The sequence below is a fragment of the Macaca thibetana genome, chromosome 6, assembly GCF_024542745.1.
Source record: "Macaca thibetana thibetana isolate TM-01 chromosome 6, ASM2454274v1, whole genome shotgun sequence".
In the NCBI taxonomy this organism is placed as follows: Eukaryota; Metazoa; Chordata; class Mammalia; order Primates; family Cercopithecidae; genus Macaca; species Macaca thibetana.
In genome coordinates this window covers 161,997,915-162,020,478 of record NC_065583.1, presented here as the reverse complement: position 1 = coordinate 162,020,478, position 22,564 = coordinate 161,997,915, and the positions used below count along the sequence as shown (strand labels likewise).

The window sequence follows — 22,564 nt, the reverse complement described above, 5'->3', positions numbered from 1 at the left end:
TTACTTTGTTCTATTTTAAAAATAGAAATAGTTCATCTAGATTGCTTCATTCATCCTTCATATTAAAAGTGATTTTTAGTACGTCCTAGACACCATGTTAGGCCTGCAGTTACAAATCTAATTGTGATGAAACCTAATTCTCGTTTTCTGGGTACTCACAGTTGATGTAAATACAGTGTAGTGAGTTCTGTGTTATCATGGAGTCCTTTGTGCCTCAGCCATCCTACATTGATAAACAGCACTTAACAGTGTATAAAGCTTGTCTGTTCCCTTTATTTCATTTAATCCTGTTACAACCCTGTGAGACGTGGAAACTCACATGCCAGAATGTTTGCTGTGGAGTGGGAGTGCCAGGTTCACTCAGGCCCTTGGATGACTCCAGCTTTCTTTCTGACATCTCCTGTGGATCATCCATCTGGGCCTTGGATCAGTGGGTTTCCTCAGGCTGAAAAGGGGGAAGCACGTTCCCAAACCAGACCCAGTGGGAACTGAAGGCATTCTTGTTGATAAGAAAGCTCACGATGGGGTGAAAAAGCAGGACTGAGCGTTGACTTTTTTTCTTCCAAGATGGTGAGTTGAGGGAAAGGCAAGAGATGAGTAACTATTTCTTTGCATAACAAATGGGTCTTTTTTTTTTTTTTTTTTTTTTTTGAGACAGGGTCTCACTCTGTCACCCAGACTGGAGTGCAGTGGTACAATCCTGGCTCACTGCAACCTCTGCCTCCTGGGTTCAAGCGATTCTCCTGCCTCAGCTTCCTGAGTAGCTGGGACTACAGGCGTGCGCCACCATCCCAACTAATTTTTGTAATTTTAGTAGAAACGGGGGTTTCATCATGTTGGCCAGGCTGGTCTCGAACTCCTGACCTCAAATGATCCACCTGCATCGGCCTCCCAAAGTGCTGGGATTACAGGCATGAGCCACCACGCCCAGCCCAGATTGGTCTTTCATGGTATTTCTCAGGTCAGTTCTGTCCTGAGCCCCCGCCCCCGCCCCCGCACTGCTTTACGTGACAGGCAGTGTTCACATGCACTTAGTCTGGACTCTGCCTTCTGAGAAAGCAAAGCAGTAGCACAAGTGAGAGATGAGTTGCTGGAAGGGTTGCCTTATTTGCTTTGAATTATCATCTTTGAATAAATAATTCACAAACCCATGAACCTGACAAAAATTAGTTGTTACTTACGTTCACTTCAAAACTGATCAGGATATACCAGTAACTCAGGACATCACCATTCATAGTGGTTGACTTACCAGTCAGTATGCCTAGGCTGAGAAATAATAGCTTGCAGCTGGTGTGTTGGCTCACCTGATTGTCATTTATTCAGTGTATACTCATTAAGCTCCAGGTGTATGCCAGGCTGCCTGCTGACACCTGGGTATGTAGTTAAAAACAACCAGACATGGTGCCCTGGAATCTAAGATCATGGTTGGCTTCCCGCCTTCACAGTTGCCCAGCTAGGAAAATGTGATCATGAACCGATTACACGGGGCTCTGACCACAGGGCTCTCCTCCTGAGGGCTGCTCTTGTTACGGGTTTGAGCCATCCACAATCAAATCCTGAGCAAAAAAGTAAGGACACAGTGCCAAAAGGATAGGAGCATGCCTGCACCGTGTGGGCGTCTAGGCAGAGGGCCTCATGCTCCTGTGTTTGCAGCCATCAGGACCTCTTCTGGGGAAAGGCGACTGTGTGCACAAAAGTAATTTAAGATCTTCCCACGGAGACTTCAGAATTCTAGACCTCTGTGTTTATGGTGTGATATATCCTTATACTGTGCCCAGTAACTTTGGAGACCTTATTTCTACTCAAGATACCATTAGGACATGGGATTTAATTCAAAATTTGCAACAGAATAGCTGATTTACTGGACAAAGTCTATATTCTTCAGATAGCTAAAAATAATAGATACTTTATTTCATTCTGTTAATGATGGTATTAAGTCTAAAGACTTTTAAAGCTTTTTTAACTCCTAATGTGAACATTGTATCACAGCCCAGCAAAGAGCATAGATGTGCACTGTTACATTCCATTGATTTAGGCCAAAGGAGTTTCTATGGTGAAAAGGAAAAAAAAGATCCCCCCCGCAAGAGAGTCAAATAGCATGAAGAATTGAACATTCTTGTTAAAAACAAAAAGAGAAGGGGTCATAATTGTCCCTCCACATTTGCACACTTCTGAAACAAAATTTTTCTCAAGGTAAGATTTTTTTAAATTCCACATAATTTTTCTTATAGTTTATGACCGCTTCTAGCATTTTTCTAAGTCATAAATATTCTAGCGAAATGAAAGAACGTCACTTCCGTCATTTGGTAAGTAGGAACTCGGAAGAAGAACTGCTTCTTCTCGTCAATGGCACTGTCACACAGTCCTTTGCATTTCATCTTTGGCACCAGTGAGCTCCCACCTTGGGCAGCCCTGACCCCTCCTGGTTCTAGGAGGAACCATTTAGGCCATGGCCACATTGTTAATGCTTAACCTGCCAGGTAAGCAGGAAATCTCTTTCGAACCAGCTTCCCAAAGTGCAGAGAACCAAATCCCTTGCAGCTGAACCCACAGAGAGAAGCTGGGGAATGACGTATTTAATTTCCTTTTCTTTTTGAACCGTTTTTACAACTAGCTCCTTTCCCAGGCAAGGCTAAGTGCCCTGGGAATCATCCTTGTAAAGCCAGCTGGGTGCCACAAAGCATTATTAATTGACTGTGGTTCCTTCTCATGCGTGCAGAGGCCGCTGGATCTGCTGAACAGTAAGGAGGTCTGTGTGCTTCAGGGCTGCCCTGCGTCCCTGCCTGCCCTGCACGCTCTTTTCCGAGAGCACACCTGCTTCTCTGTAGCCCTGCAAGTCTGGGTGGACAGAGGGACCAGGTCAGAATACTTCGTAGGTGTCACTTAGGCTTCATACCACTCCTATATAGGCCAGCTCCCACCAAATTCTAACTTATAGACCCCAAAATGTCTGAGGTTGATTTATTGACTGAGGTCCTACTAGTTGTGATGTATAAGTGTTCTGTTTATGAATGTTAAGGCTTGCACTTGATTTCATTTTACTAAAATAAGTGGGCCTGGGTGTTTGTTTTTTTTTTCCTTTTCTTTTCTTGGCCTCCATCAGTTTATCCAAGGCACAGCGGAGCTCCTTGGTGACACTTCGCCACATCTCAGGCATCCGGGGTGTCTCCCGACCTCCCCATGGGCCACACTCATAGTTCCTTGTCTTGTGCAGTTGTGAATCTATGTCAAAGAAAAGACTGTCCTTAAAATATGAGCTTTGGATCAGCTTGCTGTTTCTTTAGGCTGTTGATTTCTGATGTTTCCATGTAATACTTGTGTGCCTACTGTGTGCCAGGCACTGTGCAGAGCCCTGGAAGTACCTCAGGTCCCAGACAGACGAGGCCCCTGCCTTTCTGGAGCTTATATTCATTCTCCTGACCCAGTGCCTGGGTCACCTGTGCCCACCTCCCTCAAAGGCCAGCTTCAGTGCCATCTCCTTCAGGGATCCTTCCATGCTTCCTCCTCCTGTTGCCCCTTCTTCTCAACCCTAACAGGGTTTGTATCTCGCCTATAGTACAGGATAATTTTGTGATCCAAAAACCACTGTGTGGTGAGTCACATGGGTGAAGAAACTAGGTGTTCCTTATCTCTCTGTCCAGTGGGAAATCCGGGGCTTGGCTCCAAGTCACAGCACAGTAAGTGACTCTGAAGTCTGCCATCTGCTGTGGACAGTGCAGGGTTCTGCTAGCAGTTGGTGCTTTAAAAAAAATTCGTTGAATAAATTGTCATCTGACATCGATTATCCAAACCCTCCCTTTCTCTTTGTCCTCCCTGAGGCTAGGGACTGTGTCTACCTCATTTGCATTTTATCTTAAGTCAGCACCTGAGAAACTCCCTGGGAATGGATTTCATTCTTTTCTACCTTTTCCAGACCATACCAAAGGAAAGTGCGACTGATACGGAAATATTTTAGTAACTCTTGTTTAAAAATAGAGTAAATATATGGGAAAATATATATACATATATGTACACAAACATAATACGGACACCCATACAGAGGGGAGAGGGCCATTCTTTAACAGGTATCAGTGGGTTCTGAACCACAGTTTGCCTGTGAGAAAAATCTAGATTTTGAAGAATGAGTGATCCTGCCTAAAACACATCATCTGTTTCTGGAAGATTATACCCTTCACTAATCTGTGTCTTGGTCGAAGGCAGGAACGGGACAGCAGTGAGACAGGCGTGTGCTGTCTAGTCCCAGCGTCAGGAGCACTTGGTGGGAAACCGCTGCCGACTCTGCTCCTGTAATCACAGGGTTCACCTGCAGCAGGGAAGGGCGTCCAGAGCCAGAGAGGCAGTGCAGCCCCTACAGGTATCTGCACAAAGGAGTAGTTTCAAGATTAGTTTCAGTATATCCATGAGACTTCAGAAGATAGCAAGCACCGGGAATGATCGCCATCGTCACCGTTCTGCTTTCTAAAGTGGGGCACTTCATTCCATGCCACCGTGGTGGAGCCCCTGAGCCAAGAGCTCGGGAATGGGCCTGGCAGCCTGCACGCTCACTGGTTTGCAAGTTGTACAGTAGACGTCACGCAAATCCATGGATTGGCTGAGTGTCTCCTGTCACCCAAATTTCAGATTTTTTAATACAAAAATTAGCTGAGTATGGTGGCAGGTGTCTGTAGTTCCAGCTAGTTGGGAGGCTGAGACAGGAGAATCTCTTGAACCCGGGAGGCGGAGAGTGCAGTGAACTGAGATTGTGCCACAGCACTCCAGCCTGGGTGACAGAGCGAGACTCCGTTTGAAAAACAAAACAAAACAAAACAAAAAATTTGTTTTTGTTTTTTTTTTTTCTTTTTTGTCTTGAAATGTCATCCACTCCAGATTAACTATGTTTAATTTTTGAGATCTGGTGAGAAGCTGACTTAGATATATTTTCTGTAGAGCGTTTTGGTTATTTGAGGAAGGCTTCTCCTCCTCACACATTTCTTTCTATCTTTTTTTTTTTTTTTGAGACAGTCTCGCTCTGTCGCCCAGGCTGGAGTGCAGTGGCGCGATCTCCGCTCACTGCAAGCTCCACCTCCTGCGTTCACGCCATCTCCTGCCTCAGCCTCCCCAGCAGCTGGGACTACAGGCGCCGCCACCACGCCCAGCTAATTTTTTGTATTTTTAGTAGAGACGGGGTTTCACCGTAGATGGTCTCGATCTCCTGACCTTGTGATCTGCCCGCCTAGGCCTCCCAAAGTGCTGGGAGGTGTGAGCCACCTCGCCTGGCCCCTCACATTTCTTTTGAAAATGTGGTGGCGTTTTTGTTCATTGTTGCTGATATTTACTTCGGCACATGAGGTAAGTTTGTCAAGGCTGTGAGCAAAGTCCCCATGTACCGCCGTGGCCTGGCCGTGAACAGGAAAGAGGCTGCTGCTGGTCAGAGTCTTACCAAGACAAATCACTGTCATTTTATCCATAATAATTACAGAATTCTGCTTTTGTTCACTGGTAGTGAATCAAACTAATGCACTTCTTCGACATGATTAGCTTACAGTAAGGATGTCAGTTGGCATAGCTAAAACTTCTCAAAATTTCCTTTCAATTCATTCTTCTTTCTTGACTTTTGTCAAGAAAATGGGTGAAATGATTTTAAAATTCTGTCCTCCAGTGTCCGCAGTACCAGTGTCCACAGTATTTTATGTGATGAATGACATCGTAAATCTGGCTGGTAACGATGCTGGTCTTCAGGATTGGTGACATGGGTGATTTTGAAGGGGACAGTGCATCTTGAGAATGATCATCTCTAGCAGAACTCAGGTTTGCTACACAGTTGAGGAGAGAGTGGGTGTAAAGCATCAACCCCTCTCATCTCACGCCCAGTAGGCAAAACCTGCAGGTGAGGCGTCCCAGCCCACTGGCTTCCCTGCAGCCTGGGGGCTAATGGCATGGTCTCCCCACTGGAGGGTCAATGACACTCCCTCTCCTTCTCCCTGGCAGACTCGCTCTCCGTCTCCAGCAATGACGCCAGTCCACCCGCATCTGTGGCTTCCCTCCAGCCCCACATGATCGGGGCCCAGAGCTCGCCGGGCCCCAAGCGGCCGGGCAACACCCTGCGCAAGTGGCTCACCAGCCCCGTGCGGCGGCTCAGCAGCGGCAAGGCCGACGGGCACGTGAAGAAGCTGGCGCACAAGCACAAGAAGAGCCGCGAGGTCCGCAAGAGCGCCGACGCCGGCTCGCAGAAGGACTCGGACGACAGTGCGGCCACCCCGCAGGACGAGACGGTCGAGGAGGTGAGGCTCTGCCCGCTGGATGGGGCCCGCGTGGCGGGGCCCACTGGGCTTTTGCTGCAGGAATAGTTACTTATCTTACGAATAAACTGGTTTGGTCCTGTTTTCTGCACTTACTCAGAAATTACCATTCAAGTCTCTGCTTAACCGACTGAGATTTAGTGGGGACACCTTGAAAGACAATTGAACTGGCTGTTCCCCAGTAAACACGGTCAGGATCACGTGTGGCTTCTGATAGAAAAAAAAAAAAAGACCACCATGCGCCCCAAGCCCAGTCCTCCCCCAGGCCTGGGCCTGGAGGGAGCCCAGACTGTGGCTTCTGGACCCTCTCCTCTCCGCTCCACCGTGAGGCAAAGCCAGAGGCTCTGTGTAGTCTGCAGAAGATTTGGGCGGTATCCGAGCTGACCACTGTGGCAGCATTTTGCAGAGAAAACTCAGATTGGAAACTTGGAAGGACTTGTGGAGTTTTTTGCATTTTCTAATTGTTTTTCTCCAATATTTATTATACTTACAGCTTGTCTTGAGTAGAAAATAACCATTAATTTACTTTGTTGACCCAGTAATAAACATTGGGTTATTCCCATGTCACCAAAGATAAGTGCATATGGGTCAGCCAGGGATTTTTTCACGTCCTATTGATGGGGGGGGGGGGGCTTTAAATTATATTGCAAGAAAGAATTCCTTCATGATGCTGGAGATGGCCTTCAGCACTGGTGGTGTCAGTGAGGGGCCCTCAGAGTATTTAACTTGGATTGACCCCGACTCAAGTCCTACACGGGTTCGAAAAAGAAAAGGCAGAGAATGGGGATGAGATTTGTGTTACCTGATTTATTTGGCAGATAGCTGTTTTCTGCTGTTTTTTTTTTTCCTGGGCATATTTTTGCCATGAGATTTTATTGCAGTGTGGGGGTTGGGATGTACTGTGTATCTGCTTAATAAACCTCTGTCCTCTTAGGAAAACTAAAACTGAAATTTGTTTCTAAAAGTGAGAATAGAGGAAAAGGATACTTAAATCCAGTGCTTAAAATGCATCTTGGATTATATTTTTTTATGCCCTTATTATTTCAGTGAATTTTTCTGTAGCAGGATACCCAAAGTAAAATCAGCTAGACCAAAGGAGCTAAACAACATGAGGGCTGTAGCTCAGATTTTTGAACCTTTTTGAAAACTGGCTTCTCAAAGATGAGATGTGTTCAGAGCCTAACAGGTCACATGGGCAGTCCCTTTATACGACACTTTCAGTGGCCCTTCTGTCATCCAAGTTGACAAGCAAGGCATTTGGGTTGCAGGAAGAGAGGAAAAGTTACCCTCAAGGTCATTTGTTCCTGATTTCTGCCATCCCAGTCCCTGTCCCCACCTTGCTTCTCCAAGTAACCCTTGGTCCATGTTTGTGAATTGGCCTGGAATATAATGAGCAAATCTTGATTGGATTTCAGAGAGGCCGGAACGAGGGCCTGAGCAGCGGTACTCTCTCCAAATCCTCCTCCTCGGGGATGCAGAGCTGTGGAGAAGAGGAAGGCGAAGAGGGGGCCGATGCCGTGCCCCTGCCGCCACCCATGGCCATCCAGCAGCACAGCCTCCTCCAGCCGGACTCACAGGACGACAAGGTAAAGGGGGACAAGGGCTGGGGGATCCATCCCTGCCGTGCCAGGGCAGGGCACACTCAGTGGCTGCTCCACCCCAGCCTCATTTCAGGAGACAGGAGGCCCCAAGGTGTGGAAAAGGGCAATGCAGTGCTCTTTCAGGGTCAACCTGATTATACCCCAAAACTATGAGTAACAAAGCCATTTAGAATAGCAGTAGACCAGGGGGTGCAGTTTTTCCTACACATGTGACTCAATGCATTTTTAATGATGCTTCAGTAATTGCTGCTTTTAAAGTTTCCTAATGTATTGACTAGAATCCCTGAGAGAACAATCAGAGCTATCCCATGCAGGTCTGCCCGAAGGCATCACTAAATGAGGAGTTGGCCGTCTCCCCTCTGTGAGGTTTTTGCATGCAGGTTTCTGGTTTAAGATGAGGTTGCATCACTGTCCAGTTGCTTTTTCCAACATGCCAGACATTAGTTTGTAGGATCCCTATACTAGAGTGCAGGCATAGTTGTCAAAGTGTGGGAATCAGTTGAAACCTCTTTGACTCTACGCGGTGGCTTTAAGCCATGAAAGTCATTTGTTTTCTTGAGTTCTCACATAATCTAAAATTATTTTGTCAACCCAGTTGTAGAGCCCTAAAAAATAAAATGACAGAAAGGAAACCTGCTCAATGTGGCTTGCACATCCTCTAGCATTATGGCCCCATTGTGCCCCTCAAAATTGTCAGGTGTTGAAAACCATGCTATGAAGTCATTACTGGTAATGCTTTTTTTTGGCAGTAACTGAGTTTTCTGAATAAAACAGATAACATTATCAACATTTTTTCCACATGCTTCCCTTTTTCCTTCCCTGACTCCCTTGTCAGTACTTGCACAGTCACTTGCTGGATTAATCACCCTCTATTTTACGACCTGGGATTGGCCTCAGCCAGTGCTTGGCAGCTGTGAGGCCAAGTCAAATCATGCATTCCTCTTAACCCAGGGCAGACCTGTCCACCGCCCCTTGTTGGTGGAAAGCTACTCCCTCCTCCCTTTTTAACACGAGGCTCGCACACTGTAAGGGTGCCGTGGGGCCTGCAACGATGGCTGTGAGCTGCAGGACTGAGCACAGGTTGGAGTCCCGGAGTTTTGTGTGCATCTGAGGTTCAGGCTCCCGCCGTGTGTGGGGGAGAAGGAACAGGGAGCCTGAGGTGAGAGGACCACGGCCCCCCACCCCACCCAGTGCACGGGATACCTGGCTAGGACATGGGGCTGTGTGGTTTCTGTGACATTTCCTAAGCTATTTTGTAATATGCTCAGCCATGCCTTTTTGAAAAGCAGAAAACTGGCATTTCTTAAATATGGGTGGTTATCCAAACATTGAGGGGCTGGACCTTGTCGACTTATTCACCCAATAAGGGAGCATTTTTCTCCATTTAAAGAGTGACCTGCACTGTATTCTTCCATTTGCTAGAATCATTTATTGGTTACTATGTTACCTCGTTGAGTATTATCAGTAGCAGTTCTTCATTTACAAAAATCTGTAGTGATTTTCCCACACAGTATATAATCTTGTGACTAATTTTTTGTTTTGTTCTGTTTTCTCTTTGTGTAAACTTTCACTGCAGCATTATGTCGATTTGTGTTCCATGTCTGTTTTGGCTCAATTTCCTTACCTTTCCGTCTGAATTTTTTTCTTTCTTTTCTTCACCCCATATTCCAAATGTCATTAGACCAAACCAACATTTGTTTTGCAAAGTGCATATTTTGACCCACACGTGTAAAAGCCTTGTTGTGAGTGTATGAGCCTGTATCTGTCTGCTGTGAGACACGCATGGCCAGGACAGCCCGCTGTGGGTCGCATGCCTCGCCGCTGTCCTTAATATGAAGCAAGGTTCATATTACGCCCCTTCTAGTTCCCAGTTAATTAACGGCTCAAGTAATCTGCAAACACATCGTGCTTGCTAATTACTGAAACTCGAACTTAGTAGCCCCTCCCCCAGATTTCCTGTCAACCCCTTTATGCCCTCGATTCTAGCCATAAGTGGCATCCGATAGCTTGTGAGGCCTCAGCTCTTCTGTACTCTGCACTAATCATGGGGAAGTGGATGGCACAGAAAATGGTGAGCTCGTCCCCCTCGTTCCCTGTCTGGTCACCGCACCCCGCTCCTTTCCTCTTCCTCGTTTCTTTTTTTCTTAATCCCATAAACACAGTAAAGCCATTTTTAGTATCCTGTTTTGTTTCCTGGTTATTCCAGGGTTCTCTCACTAGACCTAAGCCTCTCATTCTGCTGTAGGTCAGATTCTCTATTCCTTCCCCCTAGCCTAGAACCTTGCCAGCAGTTGCAAAAGTTACAGTTAGAACGTTCCCTTGCCCAGTCACCTCTTTGAAAACAAACACTACAATGTTACATGACTGCGATTAAAATCAGGCACTGTCTGCTTTCCACATGTATCTCAGACAGGTTTTATTTAATGTTTCTTGTCAGAATATTGTAAATTCAAAAGGATGACTCTAAATAAATGCAAACAAAGACAAACTTGTGGTCTTTTTGTCTGTAATTACTTTAAAAAGAGATGGAGCTTGCAGGGAAATTTACTGTCTGACCAGTTACTAATGTGAGCCTTTCCCCCACCCCGCCTTTTCTTAATTTCTTCCATAGGCCTCTTCTCGGTTATTAGTCCGCCCCACCAGCTCCGAAACACCAAGTGCAGCCGAGCTCGTCAGTGCAATTGAGGAACTCGTGAAAAGCAAGATGGTGAGGCCTCCCAGACAAAGTCTGACTTTTGGAAGCTACTCTGTGTTGCTGCTTGCAAATGGATTTGCCCTTGTCCTTGTATTTCTCTGGGCTGCAGAATGTGGCTGTGGCTTATTGCACATCTCAGGAGTCCCCATGACCACCCTCGGGTTCACTGATTTGAAGGACTCAGAGAACTCGGGAAAGCCATTATTCCCACATTTGCAGTGTATTCCCATGAAAGGACACAGAGCAAAATAGGCAAGGGAAGAGCTGCATAGGTCAGGTCTCAGGGAGTGCCAGGTTCAGGCTGCCAACTGTGCTCTCCCAGTGGAATCGGGCAGACAGAGGATTGCCAACCACAGCAGCTAACCCAAGCCTTGGTGTTGAGTGTCTGCTTGGGCTCAGACACACATGGCTGACTGCTCTGTGTGGCTGACCTGAGTAGTCTCCTGCCCCTCCAAAGATCAAGACACTGTCACATTGCTAGCATAGACTATTTGCCTTGGTCCCAGGCCCCCACATAAACAGACATTCTCACCAAGCAGAACATTCCAAAGACTTACAAGTTCCCTCATAGAAGCTGGGGGCAAACCTCACTGCACACACCCTGCCTGCAGTCACTGCAAATGTGGTCAGCTCCAGTCTGTCTGAAGATGTACCAGGGTCAGTGGTACCCACAATTAGACTCTCAGTTTTGTTTTGCAACCCCCGAGACCTTTCATTTGGGTTTACAATGTGTACGAGAGAAGGGTTGGCATTATTATATAAGGGCTGTATTTTCTCAGTGATCTCTTTGTTGCCAGTTGGCCAATGTGGGTTCATTTGATAAAGGCCCCAAATTAAATGTTGGTTCTTTGAAGTAAGACAGGCATGTTTTGCTTCTAACTGATTCAAATCAATTAATTTCTGTTTTTTTAGTTTTCCTAACTGGGAAGTGGGAAAACCACCAATGGTAACAACTTTTTAGACTGGTATATCCTACTATCCCTATGAAGACAACATCTTTTAAAAGCAACTCCTCCCAAAGTAAAAGCCCTCAGTCTGTCTCAGCAATCCATTCTCCAGAGGTTACCACTGCGAAGAGTTCGATACGTTTCCCTCCAGACGTTTTCCTTGCTGGTGCAAACATATATATGTGCATGCATTTTCTTTCCAGATGAGTTCGTTCAATTTTTAAGATTCTAATGATTAACACATCTTGAGGATCTTCTCACATCAGTCCATACAGATTACCTCTTTCCTTTATTTAATAACTGTATAGTATTCCTTTACATGAATTCTATGATAATAATACCACTGAGAGCTTATTCTAAGCCAGGCGCTGTTCTAAGTGCTGAGCATGTATTAATTTATATACTTCCCACAACAACCCTATAAGGTTTTTATGCATTATTGTTACCCCATTTTACAGATAAGGAAATTGAGGCACACAGAACATTAAAAAAACTTGACTAGCCACTAAGGGTCAGAGACATGATTATGCTATAATTTATTTAAATATATTCCTAATATTTATTTGTTTCCCATATTTCTCTAAATATCCATTACATGTTTGTGATTATATTTGTAAGGTGAATTTGCAACACTGGAATTGCTGAATCAGAGTATACTTCTTTAAAGTTAGAAGTTTCTCTTCCTGCATTTAAATGCGTTAACTAGGTACCAAATATATCATTCCCATTTCTTCTTTCATCCACAGACAGCCTCTCATGAAACTGGTTGACTGAGTCAAATGGGAATTATATAAAGAAAAATTGGGACTGACTTGCCACCCTGCCATAGCTAGAAATTTCTCCCCAGGTAATCGTGTGGTGTTCCGGAAAAGACCCAGTGAGCTTTGAAATTGGACAGGAAGCTTGCTAGGGCGTGGTGGGTAACTCACGAATTCGGACTCCACTGGTAAAGATTTTGGAATCAGGCTGGGTATGGTGGTTCATGCCTGTAATCCTAGCACTTTGAGAGGCCAAGGCAAGCAGATTGCTTGAGCCCAGGAGTTCGAGACCAGCCTGGGAAACACAGCGAGACCGCATCTCTACAAAAAAATCCAGAAATCAGCTGGGTGTGGTAGCATGCACCCGTAGTCCCAGCTATCAGGAGGCTGAGGTGGAAGGATCACCGGAGCCCAGGAGGTTAAGACTGCAGTGAGCTGAGATTGTACCATGGCACTCCAGCCTGAGTGACAGAGTGAGACCCTATCTCAAAAAAAGAAAAAGAAAAAGAAAGGAGCTTAGAACCATGCCAGTATGGACTGAGTTCAGCTACATCCTTGGTATCTCTTTAAAAGAGAAGTTGATAAAACTGTCTAAATGAAGGGTGCTTAAATTGTATCCAGTGAGTTTTTAAGCATCCTTAAACTTTTTTTAAAAAGCCATTTATACACATCAGTTAAATGACCATTAAAATCATTCTTACCAAATAGCTGAAATGGTTTCCCAGGGGAATGCTGTGAGGCAGATCTGGCCACAGAGCTGCAGGTGTTTAAATTGTATTGCATTTTATATGGTCTGTGATTCATTTGTAATTAATTCATGTGGCCTTCCAAATGGAGAGGTGGTCTGTGGCATGGTCAATTTTGACTCTGACTAGCTTAATCTCCTTTTCCAATTCTGAGGAATTAAACTTTCTCAGTTTACTCAGTGAAACTGAGTTATTTCTGCTCACTTCAGTGGGCATAAAGCTGTTGGCATAGGAAAGGCATAGGTTTTGGAATCAGATAGACTTGGGTTCACAGTCTCCTTATGGTGAGTTCCACCGGGCAAGTGCTTCAGCCTCGGAGACTGTCTTTCAGCTACACATGGGAGCTTGCACCCAGGTTCCATCCACAGGGGCGTTCACTGGTGCCTTCCCCTCCTTTTGAAGAACCATGTTTGTACTTTATGTGATACATTCATCCCATCTTCAGTGGGCCAGGGAATGCTATCTAAATTCTCCCCTCTTTTTCTGGTTCAAGAGAAGCATCAACCTGTGTTGGTTTCCTGTCACTAATGCTCTAATGTCAAATGGGAACTACTTTTTGTCAGAAAACACTAATGCATCATTGTAATATCCTCAACTTATACTGACTCCACAGTAGATCCTTAAGCATCCACATGTGTTTTCTTGTGGGTGATTTCTGAGGCTGTCGCACATTCATAATTGGATTTGAACAGTGCATTGTTTATTCATCAGAAGCTGCGTATGTCTTTATTGGGTTAGGGAGGAGAGGAGAGAAGGTGTTCAGCTGTTACACAGTATGATGTTTAAGGAACTGAACCTACCTAAGCCTAAAACCTGAGGATTTAACTCAAAAAATAAAAGCCACCCTGAAAAGTGTTGCCTGGGATTCACTCTTCTGGCTTACCTCCACATTCTTGATCCAGCTGGTTATTTTAAAGGTTGTGCATTTTTCTTGCATGTGGGCAATAGAGTAATAGGTCCCTGCTGCCGCAGTGACTGTGTGAACTTGACTTTGGGATTTTCTTCTCTTCACTAATCAAAATATAAAGGGAGATACAAGAAAGAATAAAAATAAATGAAATCACATCTAACGCAAGATGTTAGAAAAACAACAAATTAAACCAAAGAAAAGCAGAAGGAATGAATTTATAGAGATAAAAGCCGAAATTAATGAGCTGGAAAACGGTAGCATAATAAAACCAAAAATTTGTTCTTTAAATATAGACATTAGGTAACCATGTCAAGAAAATAGAAAACACAAATTCCCAAAATTAAGAAATTGTAAGAGAGGAAAAAACTGAGGAAATTCAAATAATCATAAGACGTTATTTTGTTCATCTCTTTGGTAATAAATTTAAAATGAAACCTGAATGAAATGGGCAGTTTTCTAAGGAAATATAATATATCAAAATTAATCTCATAAGAGGTAGAATATTTCTGTAGACCCATCTTCATGTAAGAAAGAGAGGAATTTGACAAGGACACAAAAAACAACCAAACCCAGAGAGTTTCACAAATAATTCATCCAAAATCTGTAAAGTCTCAGTGGTTGCAGTTTTGAGACAGCCTTCTGCTGGTGACAGCCTTCTCACTCACTTTTGTGGAAGAGGCAAATGGGCCTCATGAAGGCGACAAGGATGTCTAGCCACGACTGCACCTCTTCAGGGTGTGGGCACCCTCTCGGCAGCCCGTCTTGTCAGGAAGGATCAGACCTAGGACAGGCAGTCGAGGGGCCTGGAGACTCCTTTGTTGCAGGTCGAGAAAACCGGAAGACAGGTCCCCACGGACACCGATGAAGTCCGTGACCTTACCTTCCTGCCCTCTGCAGCATCAGGGGCATCTGGAGCCTTTCTCTTTATTTTCTTTTTTTTTTTTCTCACTGTTCGAATGAACAGAATTCAATCTAACAGGCTTCAGCTGTCCGGGTGGGGGGTGGGGGGGTACGGAACATTCTCCCCTCGCTCTCAAAAACAGATATGATCTGATGAGCGTGAAACAAGCTCCACTACTCACAGCAAAACGTTTGCTTCCGGTAAAGCTCAATGGCTATTTATTTAAAAGAGTGCATTTATTTTTCAGATCAAACTCTGTTCCTTAACTCACTTAATGTCCTGTTTTTCAAAAGTAAGATCAGCAGTTGGTGTGTTTTTTATAGCTCCAAGGGTTTTAACAAGATTGCGTGTACAGTACATACTTTGTGTCCTCAAAGCTCTGCTTAACGATGAAATCAGACTCAGTCTGTTACCGTGAAGAGGGAAAAATAGAACAAGTATTAGAGATTTTAGTTTATTAATATCAAATGTTTTAAGTGAGATATTGTTTTCTCATTTTGTATTGTGCTGTTCAAACAAAGAATAAGTTCATCACAATTTTTTCCAGTTCAATCATATCTATGTATCCAGTTTGTTGCTTTGGGAATGTTAAAAGAACTATGACTCTTAGGTGTTCTGTGAATCCAGGTAAAACAACAAGATTAATATGTACCAAATTAAAAGCAATGAGTCACCAGTCATTGTCACATTAATCCAAGGAGAGAAGTCACCAATATTCAACTTACAGATTTGCTGAACACTTGCAAAGATTTGCATGAGGTTCCACTAGGGATACAGCAATAAAAACAATCACCTGTAGAAACCAGAAGCTAGTGGGGGAAAGAATGTATTGCAGAAGTAATTAAGACCAGCATGATTACTATTTTGTATAGAGGGACAGAATGCAAGTTGCTAGATGGAGATTAATTTTACCTGGGTGATCTGTAGGCATTGAAGTATGAGTCAAAACTATAATAGGATAATCAGGAAACGAACCAAGTTTGTTTGAACTATAGATTGCTGATAGTCCACCAACAGGGAATGCAGGCACCATGTCCATGAGCCACACTGGCCTGACCGACACGCATCCCAACGGCTCATTTGGCAGGAATATAACCAATAAGAAAATTGCTAGATATTAAATATGTGTGATATATCCAGAAATGAGTGTAGCACTCTGACGTAAGCAAGTATAACATTTCTACTTATTTGGTAATGAGAAATAGAATATATTAATGTATGTAAATTCACTATCCTTTTCATTCCAACTTGCCTCTTTTGTCCACCTCCTTTGACTCTATATTTTGGTTAATAGCTGGGTTTTTTGTGTTATTAAATACTATAATTTCATAAGCATAAAGATTTTTTAATTTCACAAATACATTTTCTGTATTTTCTTGTCTTAGTTTCAGCCAGTCATGGGCTGTAGGCAGTAAGTGTTGTTGCTTATCTCAATGTCTTCCAGGCACTGGAGGATCGTCCTAGCTCACTCCTTGTTGACCAGGGAGATAGTAGCAGCCCTTCCTTCAACCCTTCGGATAATTCCCTTCTCTCTTCCTCCTCGCCCATTGATGAGATGGAAGAAAGGAAATCCAGCTCTTTAAAGAGAAGACAGTAAGACAGAAATGTTTTCATTCTTATTGTTCTCCGGGTTCCCTCCTGTCTTTGTTGCCTTCAAAAATGTGACTGAGATTCATCTCTGAATTACCTAGATGAGGAGCTCCATGGCCTCTCATTGAGGGATTGTACGTATGTAAGACTTAGGACCTAATAAGGGCACAGTATTCCATAGCCGCAGTTTCTTGTTTTATTTGTATATGATACTTCATAAGTAAAAATGATGCAAGATAAAAATGTCTTCTGCCACGTCTGGCGAGAAACTCCTAGACTTTTTATTGTACCTGTGATTGTGAAAGAAAAAGTCATGTAAAATTAGAACCAATCCCCAAAACTTGAATATTCTTCAAATACACTTTACTGGTAGGTGTTTCTCAATTCCAGTAAAGCAGCATATGGTGAAAAGAGTCCTGAAAAATGTTACAAAAGGTTTAAACTTGCCTTTGAAGAAGAAAAAAAAAAAAAACGTAAGCTACAAAACGGCAGAGACTGTATGTCTTCTTTAGCACTGTATCCCAGCACCTCTGATGGTGCTGGACACGTGAGAGGTGCCAGGTTGATGCTGATTGAATGAATGACTGAACAACACGTGAATGAACCTTTTCAGGTCAATTGAGGTTGTTTGCTATGCTGATCAAATGATTGTCTTCCATTATCTGAGTGGCCTTAAACGGTTACTGAATGTTACAAACAGAAATACTTGTGAGTGATGTGATTAGACCCAAGGCTTTAAACATCTGAATTAAAAGTTTTTCTTGTATAGCCAGTGAAGGTTAAAATGACTTAATCATATTTTTTAAAGCCACCTCCTTTACTGTCATGGCTTTGTCATAAAGTTGTGTCTAAGCTTCTTTGCTGTCCCTGTATGTGATCGGAATCCAGAAGGGTGAATTCACCCGGATTGCCCTCATGCACTGTGCCTAAGTGTCTTTTGACCTCCAGCGCTCTTGGGGGTCAACCACTGGAACCCTGTAAGTGATTTGGGAACCTCCAGAATTTAACACCCAAATGTACAAATTTGATACATTACTATTCAGTCCCGGAAGGAGTCCGCCTTGACCAGGAGCCAGAGGTACAAAAAAATTCACTTAGAAAACAGAGTTTGCGGCCGGGCGCAGTGGCTCACGCCTGTAATCTCAGCACTTTGGGAGGCCGAGGCGGGCGGATCATGAGGTCAGGAGATCGAGACCATCCTGGCTAACACAGTGAAACCCCGTCTCTACTAAAGAATACAAAAAATTAGCCGGGCGTAGTGGCAAGCGCCTATAGTCCCAGCTGTTCAGGAGGCTGAGGCAGGAGAATGGCGTGAACCCAGGAGGTGGAGGTTGCAGTGAGCCGAGATTGTGCCACTGCACCCCAGCCTGGGCGACAGACCAAGACTCCGTCTCAAAAAAAAAAAAAAAAAGAAAAGAAAACAGAGTTTGCATGATAAACACTATCTTTCTCTCTCCAGCTACGTTTTGCAAGAATTGGTGGAGACAGAGCGTGACTATGTGCGGGACCTTGGCTATGTGGTTGAGGTGTGTATTGCCAGAAATTTAGTAACTTTGTATCAGCCCCAGGAGTTGTCCAAAGTAGGTTAGACAGTTGAACACCTCTCAAATTAAAAACGTTTTTGACCCAAAATAAAAAATGACCAACAAAGTATTTCCAAAAAATTAAATTTAGCCAATTATCTTTACCATCTGTATTCAGTTGTAAATGTTTCTTTTTCACATAGTGTATCTTGACATAATGTTTTTAACAATTAAAATGTATAATTATTATAAATAATAATTTAATATTATTATTAAATGATACTAAGTAAGTATGTTATGCTTAGTAGATAGGAATCTTGCCTTAATTATTTCACAAGAGTGTGGGTATCACTACAGAAATGGAGACCTTACTGGTTGAAAAAGTCAGTGTGGCCCAGCTGTGGGTTTGGTTCCATCCTGAATCCACCCAGGTTCAGAGCTTGGACTGTGGCTGCAGCAGGTCATTTACTGATAGTTTAGTGCAGAATACATTGCTGTTTCCATTGACCAGAAGTTGCCAAGCACTGTAGCCATAGCAAACCACTGCCTTTTGTACTGGATCGAGAGCCATCTCTAGGCTAGTCCCTGCCAGTCAATTTGGGGATTAGTCAGATTAAGAAACTCAACTCATCAAAAAGCTATTTTTGTAGTATTACATTTTATGTTTACTCTTTCACCTTTGCAAATTTGTATAGGACAATACTTTTTGGTTACACATCCCATTAAAAGTACCAGTTATTACAGTTAATTGCGTAACACAAAAGATTTAACATGCTTGATTTGTTTGCAGTCATTGTTAACAGTGAGATAAGCAACATGAGTACTTAAGCGGTTCTTGTACGGACTCAATTAAATAGAAATTTTAAGCCACATTTTAGCAGCGTATTCAATCCGCTGTTGTTTAAAAATCAATTTATAAAAATATTGTTAAACCTTTATTTAACAGATTACACAAAAAATCCAAAAAGAAAAGAAAATCTTTGTTTCTAAGAGATAAATGCTGAAAACAGGAGATACAATTCTGACCAAATATTTAATATTTACAAACTATTTTAATGAAACCATTTACATTTATGTAAACTTCTTTAATTCCTTAGAAGAATTTTGATCTGTGAGTGCTGAACAGTCCAGGGAAAGAAAATTACAGCAATGAATATAATGGGTATATTCCAAGTATCAGTTAAAGATACTTTTCATATGGGGTTTTTTGTTTGTTTTAGATAAAGAGCTGGTTACAAGACAGTGCATGCATCGGTTTTGCCTTCTGTGACTATTAATCAGTAAGCCGCTAATTGATTCAGACATATTCCATGAAATACACTTATCATAACTGTTTAATTGTAGGGCTACATGGCACTTATGAAAGAAGATGGTGTTCCTGATGACATGAAAGGAAAAGACAAAATTGTGTTTGGCAACATCCATCAGATTTACGACTGGCACAGAGAGTACGTAAAGATACATTGTGCCCGATAGTATGCGAAGCACCTGCACTTGCTAAACCGAGGCAGGCCAGGCCAAAGGAAATTTGTTCTGTTCATTTTATTACCTGCGTAGCCTCCTGGAGGGAGATGGTGCAAAGGAGATATTGATGTACCCAGGAATTCTGCAGTAGCATTTGGTGGCAAGGAGAGAATCTCGTCTCTTGTTCGTGCTGGTCCATGTCGAGAGTCTGTGGAAGGAATTAGCTGGAAGCACCAGCGTGGAGCCAGCTGCCAGAGCTGCTGGCCTGGTCCTGACCCTGAACCCTCAGCCTCCCTACTGTACACTTCCATGCTTCATCTGCACACCCACATTATAATGTTACCAACCTTGTGGGTTTTTTATGAAGAGTGACTGAGTTAATACTTTTACAAAGCGCTTAGAACAACATCTGTGTAGAATAAGCCTCAATAAGTATTTCTAACTAGAACTGCAGCCATCTTTAGAATAAATACAAGTTATCATTAGAGGACCTTGAAGACACTCATTTGTCCAATTATTTTATGTTATTTTTATTTTTTAGAGATAGAGTCTCGCTCTGTCACCAAACTGGAGTGTAATAGTATGATCATAGTTCACTGCAGCCTTGAACTCCTGGATTCAGGTGACCCTCCCACCTCAGCATCTCTCAGCATCTGTAGTAGCTGGGGCTACAGGCACGCAGCACCATGCACATCTAACTTTTTTATTTTTCATAGAGACACAGGGTCTTACTGTGTTGCTTAAGGTGGTCTTGAACTCCTGGGCTCAAGCAGTCTTCCCACCACAGCCTCCCAAAGTGCTGAGATTACAGCATGAGCTACCACACCTGGCCCAACTCAATCTTTTTTTTTTTTTTTTTTTTTTTGAGACGGAGTCTCGCTCTGTAGTCCAGGCTGGAGTGCAGTGGCCGGATCTCAGCTCACTGCAAGCTCCGCCTCCCGGGTTCACACCATTCTCCTGCCTCAGCCTCCCGAGTAGCTGGGACTACAGGCGCCCGCCACCTCGCCCGGCTAGTTTTTTGTATTTTTTGGTAGAGATGGGGTTTCACCGTGTTAGCCAGGATGGTCTCGATCTCCCGACCTCATGATCCGCCCATCTCGGCCTCCCAAAGTGCTGGGATTACAGGCTTGAGCCACCATACCCCGGCCTCAACTCAATCTTTAATGGAAAAAGTAGACATGATTAACCATGAAATTCGACTCTGATACCACTACATTCCCCACACGTATCCTAATCAGGAGGCGATCCATCTGGGGACTGGTGCTACGTAGCTCACCTTGGCTACCAGAGCTTGTCAACTTACCTGTCCCTTTAGGTCATTTTGCTTATAACTTTAAAAATCCTTCATCATCTGAGGATTGCTTAATGCTGGCCACTGGTCTTCCAGTGGAATGTTCCAGGTACACTGTCTGCTCTGGTTACCTGGCAGGGCCTTCTGCTCTCCTGTCTTGATGCGGCTGCTCCTCCCTCTGTACAGGGTGGAGCACGATGTCGTCACCTCCAAAGCTCTGGCCTCTCTCTGAAGCTGAGCTCCAATACTCGCTTCTCCATTAGGCCTGGGTGTTCCCAGTCAGACTCCTTCTCTTCTGCGGAAGCAGATGGGAATATGCTCTTTTAAACTATGAAATACTGGACAGATATAAGGAGGAACCGCCATGGCATGTATCAAGTAGTGTTGTTATTTCTGTACTTCTCCCTCAAAATAGATTGTAAAACCTTTGAACCCAGGTCAGAGAGGTCTTTATTTTCATATCCCCTGTGATGTCTAATTTATCTGGATTTACAGATAAATGATTGGTGAACTTTAGAAACAGCACTCCAGTTTATAGCTCTGTGCTGTAGACTTACTGAAAGTCTACAGTGAAACCAATTCAAAAAGGGATATTTTGTATTATGATTTAGTCTCCTACTTCCAAGGCTGGTTTTTAACGCTGTGAAGGGAAGCTGAAAATGACAGTGTTTCTGGGATGTCCAGACAGAGAAACTGCATCCAGAGATACTATCCACCACAGCAGGGATAGTAAATCCCTTAGTACAACATTAATTGGCATGGTGGTTTGGGGGTTAATGTAATACCAAATATTAACATAAATAAAAATATAGTTAAGTGATAACTAAGGTGGACATATATCTTAAAAGACACCTACAGCCCAGAAAACAATGAACGTTGTTGTCCTACAGCTATGTGGTCACTGTGATGATACCTAATTTTAATCTTAAAGGGAGCTGATATTTATAACCTAGAAGTGGATTTTGATAACATTTGAGAAAGCTTCATAAAGCTGACACAGGTAACGTATTTAGTTTTGTGTATCTGCTGTCCAATTTGAGTCTCTAAAAATTATCTTAGAATGAATACGAAGTTCGCAGGTATGAAGACCAAGTTTTCAGAAATAAAAAATGCCAAGTACTTTGAAGCATCTATTTTTCATTCATTATTCAGCCGAGGATATTAGCACTTGTGTCCTTGAACAGAGATGAGAATGTTTGTTGTCCAAAGACCAGGAAGGTTACCAGCCAAGGGATGCACAGTCGTGCCTCATCTCCTGTGACTTTGTATTCCTTTAGGCTTTGTAGCTTAACAAAAGGTTTTCCTTGTACTTGTTAAGTTTCCGTGTATTTGTTAAATATATACTTCACACTTCGCAGTTGCTCATATCAAAACAGACTATTGAAAATGTAAACCTGGCCAGGCACAGTGGCTCACGCCTGTAATCCCAGCACGTTGGGATGCCAAGGCAAGTGGATCACTTGAGGTCAGGAGTTCGAGACCAGCCTGGCCAACATGGTGAAACCCCGTCTCTACTAAAAATGCAAAAAAATTAGCCAGGCATAGTGGTGCATGCCTGTAACCCCAGCTACTTGGGAGACTGAGGCAGGAGAATCGCTTGAACCCAGGAGGTGGAGGTTACAGTGAACCAAGATCACACCACTGCACTCCAGCCTGGGTGATAGAGTGATACTCTCTCAAAAAAAAAGAAAAAGAAAAAATGTAAACCTAAATCTAAAGTTAGAAGGCCACACTGGAAATAGTTCTAATATTTTCTCCTTTCTTTTCAGCTTTTTTTTAGGAGAGTTAGAGAAGTGCCTTGAAGATCCAGAAAAACTAGGATCCCTTTTTGTTAAACACGTAAGTATAATAGCATTGCTT

The 22,564-nt window shown here is 43.4% G+C and overlaps 1 protein-coding gene across 1 annotated transcript in view; it reads left to right on the top strand.

The window, feature by feature from the left end:
• The window catches only part of TRIO (trio Rho guanine nucleotide exchange factor), a 368,268-nt gene that overhangs the window by 312,012 nt on the left and 33,692 nt on the right, over positions 1-22,564 (top strand). Inside the window, 7 exon segments of the mRNA XM_050794763.1 lie at positions 5,968-6,260; positions 7,694-7,864; positions 10,491-10,586; positions 16,281-16,429; positions 17,886-17,952; positions 19,294-19,397; positions 22,474-22,543. Coding sequence (XP_050650720.1) covers positions 5,968-6,260; positions 7,694-7,864; positions 10,491-10,586; positions 16,281-16,429; positions 17,886-17,952; positions 19,294-19,397; positions 22,474-22,543 — 950 coding nt within the window.